A 15,268-nucleotide genomic window follows, 5' to 3' on the forward strand; every position below is an offset into this window, starting at 1 on the left:
TTTCTTCCATATCTCAATCTGTTTTTGCCCCATACCTACCTGGTTTAAGGAATGCTAAAATGATAGAGTAGTAAAAATAATACAATACAGGCACATCTTGAGACATTGCAGGTTGAATTATTCTAGACCACCACAATAAGGCTAATATAATAATAAAGCGAGTCACCAGGATTTTTTGTTTTCCAATGTGTATAAAAGTTATATCTTCACTGTAATCCATTAAGTGTGCAGTAGCATTGTCTAAAAAATCATGTACTTAATTTTAAAAAACTTCATTGCTAAAAAATACTAACCATCATCTGAGCCTTCAGTGAGTTGTAGTAATAATATCAAAGACCGCTGATTACAGGTCACCATAACAGACACAGTCACAATGAGAAAGTCTGAGGTGTCGTGACAGTTAACAACATGTGATGCAGAGCCACTGAGGGCTCACGCTGTTGGAAAATGGCACCAAGAGACATGATCAACGAAGAGTTGCCACAAGCCTTCAACCTGTAAAAACAGCTTCTGCCAAAAGCAGTGAAGCACAGCGCAATAATATGAGGTCTGGCCTGTACATCAGCCTTTAGAAATATGTGTACTTAGAGTTTTAAAGACGTATACTTGCTTTCTTGCATGCCTTTCTTTGTAATTGGTCTGTCTGCTGTTCTTCTTGTTTCTTCTAATGGAACTTTGGAAAACACTTGCAGTAGAATTTCATCTCAAGTGAAGCAAAGAAAGGCATGTTAATACCAGTAATCTAGGATTAGCATATTCTGTTCTGTAAGTACCTCAAGTAGTCTACAAATACGGTGAATAAATGATGTAAATGCAATACAATGCCTTGTCTTAAAAAGGGGAACTTGGTCTATCTAAAGCATTTATGAATCATTGTGGTTCAACTAGATGGTTGATTCAGGAAACATTATCCTCTGTAAATATGCAACTACAAATTTTGCCCCGGATCTCATTATATTTAATGTCATAATTTTTCTTCTTGCTCCTGCTGCTGCCATTTTCCTCTCCTCCAAGACTGTCCCCAAGCTGTCCCTTTATAAGAACAAACCTCTTTCCTGTTTCCACAAGATACACATCATTTTCTGCTACTGAAACCTAATGCCTCTCCCAGAAAGCTTCTCACAGTGAGATTCTTTTTGGCACAGACTTAGAAGCAAATCCTGATTTTATTGTTTACCAAGATGTGATCTTGGGCAAATAACTCCACCTCTTTGTGCTTCAATTTGCTCACTGGAAGGATGGCACATGATCATTTAATACATAGATTGTTTGTGAAAAGTAAATAAAATGATGTTTGTAAAAGCACTTAACACACAGTGCCAGTGTGAGGACCATGCAACAAAGACCGAGTATTTGGAAACTACTGATCATCATCTTACTTATAAGAACCCCCAGGGCTTCCCTGGTGGCTAAGTGGTAAAGAATCCACCTTCTAATGCAGGAGACACAGGTTTGATCCCTGATCTGGGAAGATCCCACGTGCCACAGAGCAACTAAGCCCATGCACCACAACTACTGAGCCCGTGCTCCAGAGCCCAGGAGCCGCAACCACTGAGCCCAGGAGCCACAACCAATGAGGCCCGCGCACCCTAGAGTCTGTGCTCTGCAACTAGAGAAGCCACTGCAAAGAGAAGCCTGCACATCACAGCTAGAGAGTAGTCCCCACTCTCCACAACTAAAGAAAAGCCCGCACAGCAACGAAGACCCAGCACAGCCAAAACTCGATCAATCAATAAAACTTAAAAAAAACAAAGACCCCCCCAGATCAGCTAGTATTGATTGCTTGTTTTCTGCTCTTTGGAACCCTGTGCAAGTGGAATGATATGCAGGAAGAAGAAAGACATAAAACACAAAGAAAACAAAGATGTTAATATGTGACAGATAAAAGAGATATCTGCCACAGACTCCACAGCATTCCATCACCAGCCACTTTCACCTCCTTTCATGCCTAATTATGATCAGAGCCAAAGGGACCGGACCTCAGAGAAACACTTCCTTTCCACCCTCCCTGGCAGGAGGGAGGGCAGTGGGACATGCACATCTCCTCCAAAGACCCCTGGGACCCTGGAAGACTCTTAGACCTTCAGATGGATGCAAAGGTAATGCTGGGGCTGCACTTCCACACCCCCTTTACCTCCTGTCCTGAGAGCAGATATGGGCAGAGGACCTGAATAGACCTTTTTTCCAAGGAAGACACACAGATGACCAACAGACATGTGAAAAGATGCTCAACATCAACTAAGGATCAGTGAAATGCAAATCAAAACCACAATGAGATATCACTTCAACCTGTCAGAATAGCTATTGTCAAAAAAGACAACAAGGGCTTCCCTGGTGGTTCAGTGGTAAAGAATCTGCCTGCCAGTGCAGGAGACACGAGTTTGATCCCTAGTCCGGGAAGATGTCACATACCATGAAGCAACTAAGCCCGTGTGCCACAACTACTGAGCATGTGCTCTAGAGGCTGGGAGCTGCAACTACTGAGCCCATGTAGGCAACTACTGAAAGCTCTAGAGCCTGTGCTGTGGCACAGTGCGAAATCCCTGCTTACAGCTAGAGAGTAGCCCCTGCTTGCCATAACTAGAGAAAGTCTGCACGCAGCAACAAAGATCCAACACAGCCAAGCAAATCAATAAGACAACAAATAGCAAGTGTTGGTAAGGATGTGGAGAAAAGGACCCTCATACACTGTTGATGGGAAAGTAAATTTGTGTAGTCACTACAGAAAAAAGTATGGGAAAAAAATTAAAAATAGAACTACCATACAATCCAGCAACTCCATACTTGGGTATTGAGCCAAAGAAAACAAAAGCACTAATTAGAAAAGATAAATGCACCCCTATGTTCACTGTCAAGACAAGGAAACAACCTAAGTGCCCATTAATAGATAAATGGATAAAGAAGATGTAGTGTGTGAATATACATGTATACATTCTGTGCTCAGTCACTCAGTCGTGGCCGACTCTTTGAGACCCCATGTACTGTAGCCCGCCAGGTTCCTCTGTCCATGCAATTTCCCAGGCAAGAATACTGGAGTGGGTAGCCGTTCCCTTCTCCAGGGATCTTCTCGACACAGGGATGGAAACTGTGTCTCCTGAATCTCCTGCACTGGCAGGCAGATTCTTTACCACAGAGCCACCTGGGAAGTCCAGGAGTTCTCATGAAGAGAAAAATAAATGTTTCCTATCTCTTTAATTTTTCATCTATGAGATGATGGATGTTCACTAAACTTATGATAATCACTTCATGATGTATATAAATCAAATAATTATGCTCTATACCTTAAACTTATACAGCATTATATGTCAATTATATCTCCATAAAAGTGGAAATGACATAAAATGAAATGAAATACAACCTAATTTTACATATCAAGAAACTAGAAAAGGGGAATTCCCTGGCAGTTCATTGGTTAGGATTTAGCCCTTCACTGCCAGGGGCCCAGGTTCAACCCCTGGTCAGGGAACTAAGATCCGCAAGCCACATGGCACAGCCAAAATATTTTTAAATAATAATTTTAAAAAATGTTTTAAGTTACTAGAAAAAGAAAAACAAGATAAGTCCAAAGTTAGAAGAAGAAAAGAAATAACAAAGATTAGAGCAAAAGTAAATGAAGTAGACATCAGAAAAATAACAGAAAATTTTACCAGAAATAGAAATCAGCTTGTTGAAAAGATAAACAAAATTGACAAACCTCTGGCTAACCCAACCAAGAAAAACATAGAGAAGACTCAAGATCATAAAAGAGGAGACATTACTATTAACAGCACAGAAATGCAAAGAATAATAAGAAATCACTATGAACAATATATATCAACAAATTAGAACACAGAAGAAATGGATAAATTCCTAGCAATAAACTTACTAAGACTAAATCATGAAAAAAATTGAAAATCTGAATAGACCAAATAATGAATAAGGACACTGAATCAGTAATCAAAAACTTTCCAACAAAGGAAAGCCCAGGACCAGATGGCTTCACTGCTGAATTTTACCAAACAAGGAAGAATTAATGCCAATCCTCCTCAAAATATTTGAGAAAATTTAAGAGGCAGGAACCCTCCCAAACTTATTTTATGAGGCTAGCATTATTTTGATACCAAAGCCAGATAAGAATACTACAAAACAAAAACAAAACTATAGACCAATATCACTGATGAATGAATACAAATGTCAAATTCTCAGCAAAATATTAAACTGAATTCAATGGCAAATGAAAAGGACCAAACAAGGGGATTAAGTAGGATTTACCCCTGAGATGCAAGGATGGTTCAACATACACAAATCAATAAACATGATATATTACGCTAATAGAATGAAAGACAAAAATTACATGATCATCTCAACAGATGCAGAAAAACCACTGGAAAAAACACATCATCATTCCACAAAAAAAACACTCACCAAATCATGTATGGAAGGAACATACCTCAACGTTATAAAGGCTATATATGGTAAACACATAGCTAATACCATACTCAACCATTAAAGGTTGAAAACATTTCCTCTAAGATTAAGAACAAGACAAGGGTGCCCACTCTTATCGTGTCTACTCAACATAGTACTGGAAGTCTAACCAGAGCAACCAGGCAAGAAATAGAAATAAAAGGCATCCAAATCAAAAAAGAAAAAGTAAAATCATCTGTTTTTCCACAGTTGATAGGTGGCGCTAGTAATAACCTGCCTGTCAATGCAGGAGACATGAGAGACACAGATTGGATCCCTGGGTTGGAAAGATTACCTGCAGGAGGGCATGGCAATCCACTGCAGTATTTTCCCCTGGAGAATCCCATGGACAGAGGAGACAGGCAAGCTACAGTCCACAGGGTCGCTAAGAACTGGACATGACTGAAGTGGCAGAAAGTGAAGAGGAACTAAAAAGCCTCTTGATGAAAGTGAAAGAGGAGAGTGAAAAAGTTGGCTTAAAGCTCAACATTCAGAAAACTAAGATCATGGCATCTGGTCCCATCACTTCATGGGAAATAGATAGGGAAACAGTGGAAACAGTGTCAGACTTTATTTTGGGGGGCTCCAAAATCACTGCAGATGCTGATTGCAGCCAGGAAATTAAAAGACACTTACTCCTTGGAAGGAAAGTTATGACCAACCTAGATAGCATATTAAAAAGCAGAGACATTACTTTGCCAACAAAGGTCCATCTAGTCAAGGCTATGGTTTTTCCAGTGGTCATGTATGGATATGAGAGTTGGACTGTGAAGAACGCTGAGGGCCAAAGAATTGATGCTTTTGAACTGTGGTGTTGGAGAAGACTCTTGAGAGTCCCTTGGTCTGCAAGGAGATCCAACCAGTCCATTCTAAAGGAGATCAGTCCTGGGTGTTCATTGGAAGGACTGATGCTAAAGCTGAAGCTCCAATACTTTGGCCACGTCATGCGAAGAGTTGACTCACTGGAAAAGACTCTGATGCTGGGAGGGATTGGGGGCAGGAGAAGACGGGGACGACAGAGGATGAGATGGCTGGATGGCATCACCAACTCGATGGACATGAGTTTGAGTGAACTCCGGGAGTTGGTGATGGACAGGGAGGCCTGGCATGCTGTGATTCATGGGGTCGCAAAGAGTCAGACACGACTGAGCAACTGAACTGAACTGAACTGAACTGAAGCAATTTAGCTTGCATGATCATATATAGAGAAAATTCTAAAGACTTCACATACACACACACACAACTGTTAGAACTAATCAACAAACTCAGTACAGTTGCAGGATACAAAATCAACATTATGGTGCATTTCAATACACTGACAATGAAATATCTGAAAAAGAAATATAGAAAAAAATCTCATTCACAACAGCATCACAGACAATAAAACATTTAGGAATAAATTAACCAAGAAGGTAAAAGATCTATCTATACAGTGAATAGTACAAGATTTTGATGAAATAAATTGAAAGACACAAACAAATTGATATATATCCTGTGTTGATGGATGAGAAGTATTAACATTGTTAAATTGTCCACACAACCCTAAGCCATTTATAGGTTCAATGCAAGCCCTATCAAAATTCCAATGGCATTTTTTCATAATTCTAAAATTCATTTGGAACCATAGAAGCTCTCAAATAGCCAAAACAATCCTGAGAAGTAAGAACAAAATTAGAGGCATCACACGTTCTGATTTCAAACTACATTATAAAGTTCTAGCAATCAAAACAGTATGGTACTATTATAAATATTGACACATAGACCAGTGGAACAGAATCAAGAGCCAAAATAAACCTGAGCATATACAGTCATCTCATATTTGACAAGGCAGCCAAGGAAAAGATAGTCATTTAATAAATGGTGTTGAGAAAACTGGATAATCACATGCAGAAGAATGAAACTTGATCACTATCTAACACCACTCACAAAATTTGACTCAAAATGGATTAAAGATTTAAACATAAGAACTAAAACTATACAGCTGCTAGCAGAACCATGAGGCAACTAAGCGCACATGCCACACCTAAAGGGAAGCCCGAGTGCCGCAATGAAGTGCTACAACAGACGATACTGCATGCTGCAATTAAGGTCTGATGTGGGCAAAAATTAATTGATTAATTAATTAATTTAAAAATCTAGACTAAATCATAGAATAAAAGTTTCTTGACATTGGTCTTGGCAACAATTTTCTGGATATATCAAAAGCATAGACAACAAAACAGCAAAAATTAGTAAATGAGACATCATCAAACTAAAGAGCTTTTGCACAGCAAAAGAAACAATCAACAAAATGAAAAGGCAACCTACAGAATGGGAGAAAATATGTGAAAAATCATAGAGCTGTTAAGAGGCTAATATCCAAAATATATAAAGGATTTATACAACTCAATAGCAAAAAAAATTATCAATCTGGCTTTTAAACAGGCTGAGGAATGGGATAGACATTTTTCTGAAGAAGACATACAAATGATGAACAGATACATGAAACAGTGCTTGACACCACTAACCATCAGGGAAATGCAAATCAAAACCACAATGAGACGTCATCTCACACCTGTTAGAATGGCTCTCATCCAAAAGACAAGACATAGCAAGTCCCGACAAGGATGCGCAGAAAGGGGAACTCTTGTGCACTGTTGGTGGGAATGTACATTGGTACAGCTGCTGTGGGAAACAATATGGATGTTTCTCAAAAATTAAAAATAAGACTACCTTAATGCAGCAATCCAACTTCTGAGTTTACATCCAGAGGAAATGAGAACAGTATCTGAAGGAGATAGCTGCACTCCTGTGTTCATTACAGCATTATTCACAGTAGCCAAGATACAGAAACAATCTAAGTGTCTGTCAGTGGGTGAATGGATAAAGAAGAGGTAATATGCTTTATACACACAACACAATGGAATATTGTTCAGCTATGAGAAAGAAGGAAATCCTGCCTTTTGCAACAGCCTGAATAGATTTTTGAGGGCATTATGTTAAGTGAAATAAGTTAGATAGACAGACAAATGCTATATGATCTCACTTATAGGTGGAACCTAAAAGTCAACCTCACAGAGACAGAAAGTAAAATGGTGGTTGCCGGCAGTCAGGGGTGGGGGAAATGGCGAGATATAGGTCAGAGTCCAAACTTCCAGCGATAAGGTGAGTATGTTTGGGGGATCTAATATACAGTGTGGTCATTATAGTTAATAACACTATATCAGATACTTGAAAGTTGCCAAGACAGTAGATCTTAAATGTTCTCACCACAAAAAAGAAAGTTATTATGTGACATGATAGAGGAGTTAGCTAACACTATGGTGTTACTGAATTTGAAATATATAAGTGTATCAAATCATCACATTTACACCTTAAACTTTCATGATATTATGTATCAATTATAGCTCATAAAGCTGGAAGTGCATAGGGTGATTGTCTTTTTATGAACCTACCTGGGAAATGGCTTACTCTTAGTAGCACTGTTTGGGGGTAAAATGTGGTCTAACTTCAAAACTAACAAGGTCAAAATAAACATTTGGAATCTAAATTGTACAAATAGGACTTCTCCGGTGGCCCAGTGCTTAGACTCCGCACTCCCAATGCAGGGAGCCCAGGTTCAACCCCTGGTCAGGGAACTACATCCGTGTGCTGCAGCTAAGAGTCGCTGCTGTAATGCAGATGGAAGATTCCACATGCCACAGCTAAGACCCCATGCAGCCAAATAAACAGTAAATAAATAAATACAAATATATAAAATGACTAACGTTTTAAAAAGAATTAAAAAAATAACTTGAACAAATAAACTCTGTATAACATACATAGTAGGCACTGAATGAATGATTAAATATTTTAAAGAAAACAAAACAAAGAAGACAGATCTGCCTCCTGGTCTGTGTCCCTGAGCCACTCAGACACGAAGGAGAGGCATAAATACACACACACAAGACCAGACACACCAACACAGCCGCCCAAGAGCAATGAGACAAGGGTCAGCAGCATGTGGGAGCAGAAAGTCAGCTCAGCCAAGGCAGCAGGGGACAGACGCTAGGTTGAGTGGCCTGCAGGAGAAAGCAGTGGGCCCTGTCGGGTAGGCTGAGCTCTGAATCCAGCTGACAACGGTATTTATTTAAGATCCCCCTCAAGGTCTCTCCTGTCTATAGACATAAGGTATCAGTCAGATATGGCAGCCCCTACCTGGTCCCCACAGTTATAAAATGTTAGTGCTCTTTCATAGCTACATGTTAAAAATACATTAATTTCTCCTTCCCTTTTAAAAAAATTGTAATTGCAGTATAGTTGATTTATAATACTGTCTTAGTTTCAGGTGCATAGCAAAGTGATTCAGTTATACATATTTTTTTCAGATTATTTTCCATTATAGGTTATTACAAAATATTGAATATGGTTCCCTGTGTGTGTGCTCAGTCGCTCAGTCATGTCCAACTCTTTGTGACCCCATGGACCATAGTCTGCCAGGCCCCTTTGTCCATGGAATCCTCCAGGCAAGAATACTAGAGTGTGTTGCCATTTCCTAGTCCAATAGTTACCTGTGCTATACAGTAAATCCTTGTTTATTTTAATATATAATAGTCTGTATCTATTAATTCCATACTCCTAACTTACAGTGTGTGTATATGTACATGGATGTTGTTGTCTAGTTGCTAAGTCACGTTCCAACTCTTTTGCAACCCCATGGACTGTAGCCTGCCAGGCTCCTCTGTCCATAAGATTTTCCAGGCCAGAATACTGGAGATGGAGAGGGTTGCCATTTCCTCCTCCAGCAGATCTTCCCAACCCAGGGATTGAACCCCCCCCTCCTGCATTGGCAGGTGAATTCTTTACCGCTGAACCATGGGGAAAGCCCCTCAATCATGGTCACAGACCATCGATCAATCGGCCAGATAGTTAGTGAGGATTCAATGAAGCTTCTTTAATAGCACACATGGAAAAAGGCCAAACTCAGAATTCCTGACATGAGACAGGAAAAACAATCCACATCTTGTGCAGACAGAAGTCCCCCTTCCAGGCAGGGCTGGAAGGCATTGCTCTGTGATCAGAACATCTAACAGTTCCTAACCCAGAGGAAGCATCAACACTTACACACCTGGGAGCTCCTTCTCAGACCAAAGATGACTCTCAGTGTCCACTCATGACGACACAGCCGCCAGACAGGAAAGATTTCTCTAGAATCTAGATGGCTTCTGTCAGCAGAGGACTGTGATTTTTAGTGTTTATCGTCAGTCTCAGCTCTCTGCTAAAGATGACTCCCCTGGACCTCAGATTTTCTTAAATATTAAGTGAGAGGCTTGGAGTAGACCAATAAGTTCCAGCACAGAATCCTTTGAAAGGTTTAAAAAACTACTCATGCAAGGGTCTCACCCCACACCAAGGAACCTGATTACTGGAGGTGGGCCTGGGTGTCCCTTTCTAACAATCTCCCCAGGGGATTCTCATGTGCAGTAAGGGCTGAGTACCTAGAAGGAGGATTATCTTAGCCGCAGGGCCTTGCCCATCCCTGTGTGCTGTGCTCAGTCGCGTCCAACTCTCTGCGACCCCATGGACTGTAGCCCACCAGCCTCCTCTGTCCATGGGATTTTTTCCAGGCAAGAATACTGGAGTGGATTGCCATTTCCTTCTCCAGGGGATCTTTCCAACCCAGGGATTGAACTTGTGTCTCCTGCTTGGCAGATGGATTCTTCACCACTGTGCCACCTGGGAATCCCTACCCATCCCTAACACAAGCAAAAATCCTCTGAACAGATGGACGCACCTGGTCTCAGCTGGGGTCTGACACTGCATTTCCAGTAGAGTTCCCAGATGGGGGCCCTGCTGCTGCTATATAGACCCCTCTTTAAGGAGCACAATCCTTTCCAACAACTATTTATCTTCAATGATTTGTTTAATTTCTTGAGATTCTGACATCTAGAAAATCTGTTCTAGCCTCAAGGCAAAGCACTTTCCTTCCCATCAGAGCAGCAGCACGGACAGGTTATCTAGGAGACCACCATGGACGAGCACGAGACTCTTCAAATATAGCCTGACCATTTCATGTGAGAGAGGTACTTACCAAAGAGTTTAGCCAGACCTTTGTCCAAAGTTTTTGAATTTGATGAATATTCAGCACTTGAACCTGTGGGGAAAATAAGCCTCAGCTGTGAGTCAATCTTTCACTTAGGAGCTGCGTGTGATTCTTTTGAAATCTACATTCTCTTGGATGGTATTCTGAGAGGAGCATCCTGCACTTGGCCTGCTCTAGGGGAAGAGCACTGGACTTGGGTAGGACATTTGAACACTGTATGACCTTGGGCAGTGAGGTTCTGTGGGATGTGGTTTTCTCATCTGAGGCTGGAGGGAAAGATACGGATCACAGGAGGGCTGTGGGGAAGGGGAGGAAATTCACCAATGTGACCTTCAGACACAGAGTGCTTGCCCCTCATCCCGACTCAGTGCTATTATCTATGATGGACGACAGTAAACAGAGCTGGTTCCAAGCAAGGGTATGCTCAGCGCTCAGCTGTGGGAGGAAAAGGACAGATGGACACACATCTCGGGAGATATTCAACAAAAACTCTCCCCTCCAAAGGTAATGAGGTCAATGGGTAGTGCCTGACCATTCTGGAAATGTGATGCTTTCTTGTTTTGGAATACAGGGAACAATCCTGCTGCATACTCTGCACTGATCCTCACTGAGGATTTTGTATTTAGGAGGGGCTTAAGGGCCTAAGGTCATCCTGATTTGACTTGATAAATATAAGGTATTCCTGATGCTGTCATTCAGGATTGAAAAAACGAAGATGCAAACAGAGATGGACCAGGTCAGCCATCTCGCCTAAGACAGCATGGATGGGTGATAAGACTCCTGTTGACCCACATGTGGCTACATCAAGGACATGAATTAATGGTGCAAAAAGACTGTAGTGACCTGGGGAGAGCTGTGTGTGTGTGCTCAATCCCTCAGTCATGTTCGACTCTTTATGACCCTACAGACTGTAGCCCTCCAGGCTCCTCTGTGCATGGGATTTCTGTGGCAAGAATACTGGAGTAGGTTGCCATTTTCTCCTCCAGAGAATTTTCCAGACTCAAGGATCAAACACACATCTCCTGTATTGCACGTGGATTCTTTACCACTGAGCCACTGTGGAAGCCCTTTGAGCTACAATATCAGGCTTTTCTTATTGGAGGTCATGATGTCTGTGACATATTTTCCTGATTCAAGGTCAGCCCTTTTTTCTGGCCCTTGAGGAGTGGGCAAACCCATCAGGGAGGAGAAACTTGTGCTTTAATGAAGGTGTTTTAGGCCACAGTGCGCCCGATCCCGTTCTGAGTTCCACACAGTATTCATGAAGTCTCCTCAAGAATCTGAACTTTTACCTCAAAGGCAAAACTACACTGGTTTCCTCAGTCTGCAGAGACATTGAGTACTATGTGCACAGGACAGGTTCCCACTCTACAGGGAAATTGCTAACTAGTGGTTAATAGTGCAAAGATATGATGTTTTTTGGTGAATGAAGGGAACAAACATTTTTTTTCTTGCTGAGACAGTTGTGAATCACTAAGAATCATGCAGTAAAATATTTGTTCACAAAAACCCTTGGTTTTTAAAGTGACTGTAGCTACAAAATTAAAAGATGATTGTTTCTTGGAAGGAAAGCTATGACAAACCTCAGTTCAGTTCAGTTCAGTTGCTCAGTCGTGTCCGACTCTTTGCAACTCCATGAATCACAGCACGCCAGGCCTCCCTGTCCATCACCAACTCTCGGAGTTCACTCAAACTCATGTCCATCGAGTCGGTGATGCCATCCAGCCATCTCATTCTCTGTCGTCCCCTTCTCCTCATGCCCCCAATCCCTCCCAGCATCAGAGTCTTTTCCAGTGAGTCAACTCGTTGCATGAGGTGGCCAAAGTATTGGAGCTTCAGCTTTAGCATCAGTCCTTCCAATGAACACCCAGGACTGATCTCTTTTAGAAAGTACTGGTTGGATCTCCTTGCAGTCCAAGGGACTCTCAAGAGTCTTCTCCAACACCACAGTTCAAAAGCATCAATTCTTCGGCGATCAGCTTTCTTCACAGTCCAACTCTCACACCCATACATGACCACGGGAAAAACCATAGCCTTGACTAGACGGACCTTTGTTGGCAAAGTACTGTCTCTGCTTTTTAGTATACTATCTAGGTTGGTCATAACTTTCCTTCCAAGGAGTAAGCATCTTTTAATGACAAACCTAGACATTGTATTAAAAAGCAGAGACATCACTTTGCCAACAAAGATCCCTATTTAGTCAAAGTTATGGTTTTTCCAGCATATGCATGTCCTGTATGCATGTGAGAGTTGTACAGTAAAGAAGGCTGAGTGCGGAAGAACTGATGCTTTCAAATTGTGGTGCTGGAGAAGAGGAGTCCCTTGGACTGCAAGGAGAGCAAACCAGTCCATCCTAAAGGAAATCAACCCTGAATATTCATTGGAAGGACGGATGCTAAAGCTGAAGCTGCAGTACTCTGGCCACCTGATGTGAAGAGCTGGCTCATTAGAAAAGACCCTTTTGCTGGGAAAGATTGAAGGCAAAAGAAGGAGCTGGCAGAGAATGAGATGGTTAGACAGTATCAGCGACTCAATGGATATAAACTTGAACACACCAGGGGAGATGGTAGAGGACAGAGCAGCCTGGCATGCTGCAGTCCATGGGGTCACAAAGAGTCAGACAGGACTTAGTGACTGAACAACAAGGACAAGAGGAGTTGCTATCTTCCCTCTCCTCGAAGTCACCCCTGATTGACTGCTGTATAATGTACCTCTGTCCTTCATGACAGATGACACTGTTTTTACTCTTGGTCTGCTTTATTTTTGGAAAACAGTACCATAGTTTCCTCCATAATAAGGACTGTGTCTACTGCTTTTCTCCAAAGACAAAACTTCTTTTCATTGAGAGAATATCCCAGAACATGGTCAGCCAATCAGTTTAGTAAATAGCACAAGTGCTTCCAATTGCAGTAAGACCCTAAAAGTAGAGCATGGAAATCTAATGTTCACTTTGAGAAAACCACATTCATAAGATGTTCATAACAGCACTATTCAGATAGTCAAAAGGTGGAAACAACCCAAATGTCCATCAACTGATAAATGGATCAACCAAATGGGGTAAGTCCATGCGATGGAATATCATTCAACCATACAAAGGAATGAATTCCTGAGGCATGCTACCATGTGGATGAACCCTGAAAACATGTTAAATGACACAAACCAGTCACAAAAGACCATATAGTGTGTGATTCCATATACAAATACCCAGAATAGACAAATCTGTAGGACAGACAGTGGGTTAGTGGTTGCCAGGGGCTGTGGAAAATGGAGGATGGGGACTGACAGCAAGTGGGTATGATATTACTTTGGGGAGTGCTGAAAATGTTCTAAAATTAGATAGTGGTGGCTCACAACCCCATGAGTATACACTGTAAAGGGTGTATTTTATGTTATGTGACTAATATATCAAGCTGTTGTTTAAAGTACAGTGTGTGAATAGCCAGTGGGAATTTGCTACAAGACTCAGGGAACTCAAACTCAGGCTCCATGACAACCTAGAAAGGTGGGATGGGATGAGAAGTGGTAGGCAGGCTCAAGAGGGAGAGGACAAATGTAGACTGATGGCTGATCTATGTTGCCAAATGGCAGAAACCAACATAATGTTGCAATTATCCTTCAATCAAAAGTAAGTAAATTAAGAGAAAAACAAAAAGATGGTGTGAAAAATAATAAAACTTCAAAAAGTAAAACATAGTGTGTGTGTATATATGAGGGGATAGACAAAACAAGATGTGACTGATTAGCACATATAGGTTCATTATATTAATACTAATCTGTCTCCTTTTGTATATGTTTGAAATTTTTCACAAGCAAAAGTTAAAATGTTCAAGTATGCTACTCTCGCATGGAGCTCTGGATTTTGAGTAGTATGCAAAGTTAGGAATACTGTTAAAGTTTCTCCTTTCTCCTTTGCAAAGAATCCCTAAGATAGATCCGGGGAGGTAGAGCTGAGGAGAAACCCTGAGTTCACTCCAGCACCCATCGGAGGCGAGCGCCGTCTCCTGCCTGATTCAGGCTCACAATGAGTCTTCACACGCATCTCCACCTGCCACAATACACCTGGGGCAGTACCTCTGGTCAGATGGAAAGGGTGAAGCTCTGCACCTTGCCAATAATCCAGGAAGAGAACAAAGAAGAGGGTCTCTGCTCCTCTCTTCTTTGCCATAGTCTGTGTACCATTACAGAGAAGCAATCTCCCAAAACACTTAAGACAGAACAGCCTTTAACTCCAGGATACTTCAGAACCGACAGTCTGTGACGTCACACCCGGAACCGGAAGCGAGGGGCTGGGCGGGTCCACAGTGGGAAGCGGGAGGGCAGTGTCTGTGGGCCAGGACGCGAAAGGGAGAGGCCACCTTAAGGCAACAGCCTCTCCATTCACTTCCTTGGGTTCTGCACTGCCTTCCTTCATCCCCAGGCACCGCCTGGGAGGCAACGGGAACTCTTCAGTTGCAAGTGACAAAAACTCAATTAAATCAACTTAAATGAACTGCAAGTAGCTAGAATAGCCAGAAAAATCTTAGGACAAATCAACATATCACATTACAAAAGTATCTTTATTTATTGCATCACATAATAGAAGTGTTGTTGTTATTCAGTCCCTAAGTTGTGTCCAACTCATTGCGACCCCATGGACTACGATATACCAGGCTTCCCTGTCCTCGACTATCTCCTGGAGTTTGTTCAGGCTCATGTCCATTGAATCTGTGATGCTATCTAACCATCTCATCCTCTGCTGCCCTCTTCTTTAACAGAAGTATA

The 15,268-nt window shown here is 41.7% G+C and overlaps 1 protein-coding gene across 1 annotated transcript in view; it reads right to left on the reverse strand.

Annotated features, from left to right (window-relative positions):
• C11H2orf92 (chromosome 11 C2orf92 homolog) overlaps positions 1-14,732 on the reverse strand; it is a 40,894-nt gene extending 26,162 nt beyond the window's left edge. The window contains exons 1-2 of the mRNA XM_088841761.1: positions 14,579-14,732; positions 10,496-10,558 (exon numbers count right to left, since the gene is read on the reverse strand). Of these exons, the coding sequence (XP_088697887.1) occupies positions 10,496-10,558; positions 14,579-14,672 (157 nt within the window). The 5' untranslated portion in view covers positions 14,673-14,732. The remainder of the gene's footprint in view (positions 1-10,495; positions 10,559-14,578) is intronic.
• Between the last annotated feature and the right edge of the window lie 536 nt (positions 14,733-15,268).

The sequence above is a fragment of the Moschus berezovskii genome, chromosome 11, assembly GCF_049115385.1.
Source record: "Moschus berezovskii isolate FMDL1 chromosome 11, NW_MosBer_1.0, whole genome shotgun sequence".
NCBI classification, from domain to species: domain Eukaryota; kingdom Metazoa; phylum Chordata; class Mammalia; order Artiodactyla; family Moschidae; genus Moschus; species Moschus berezovskii.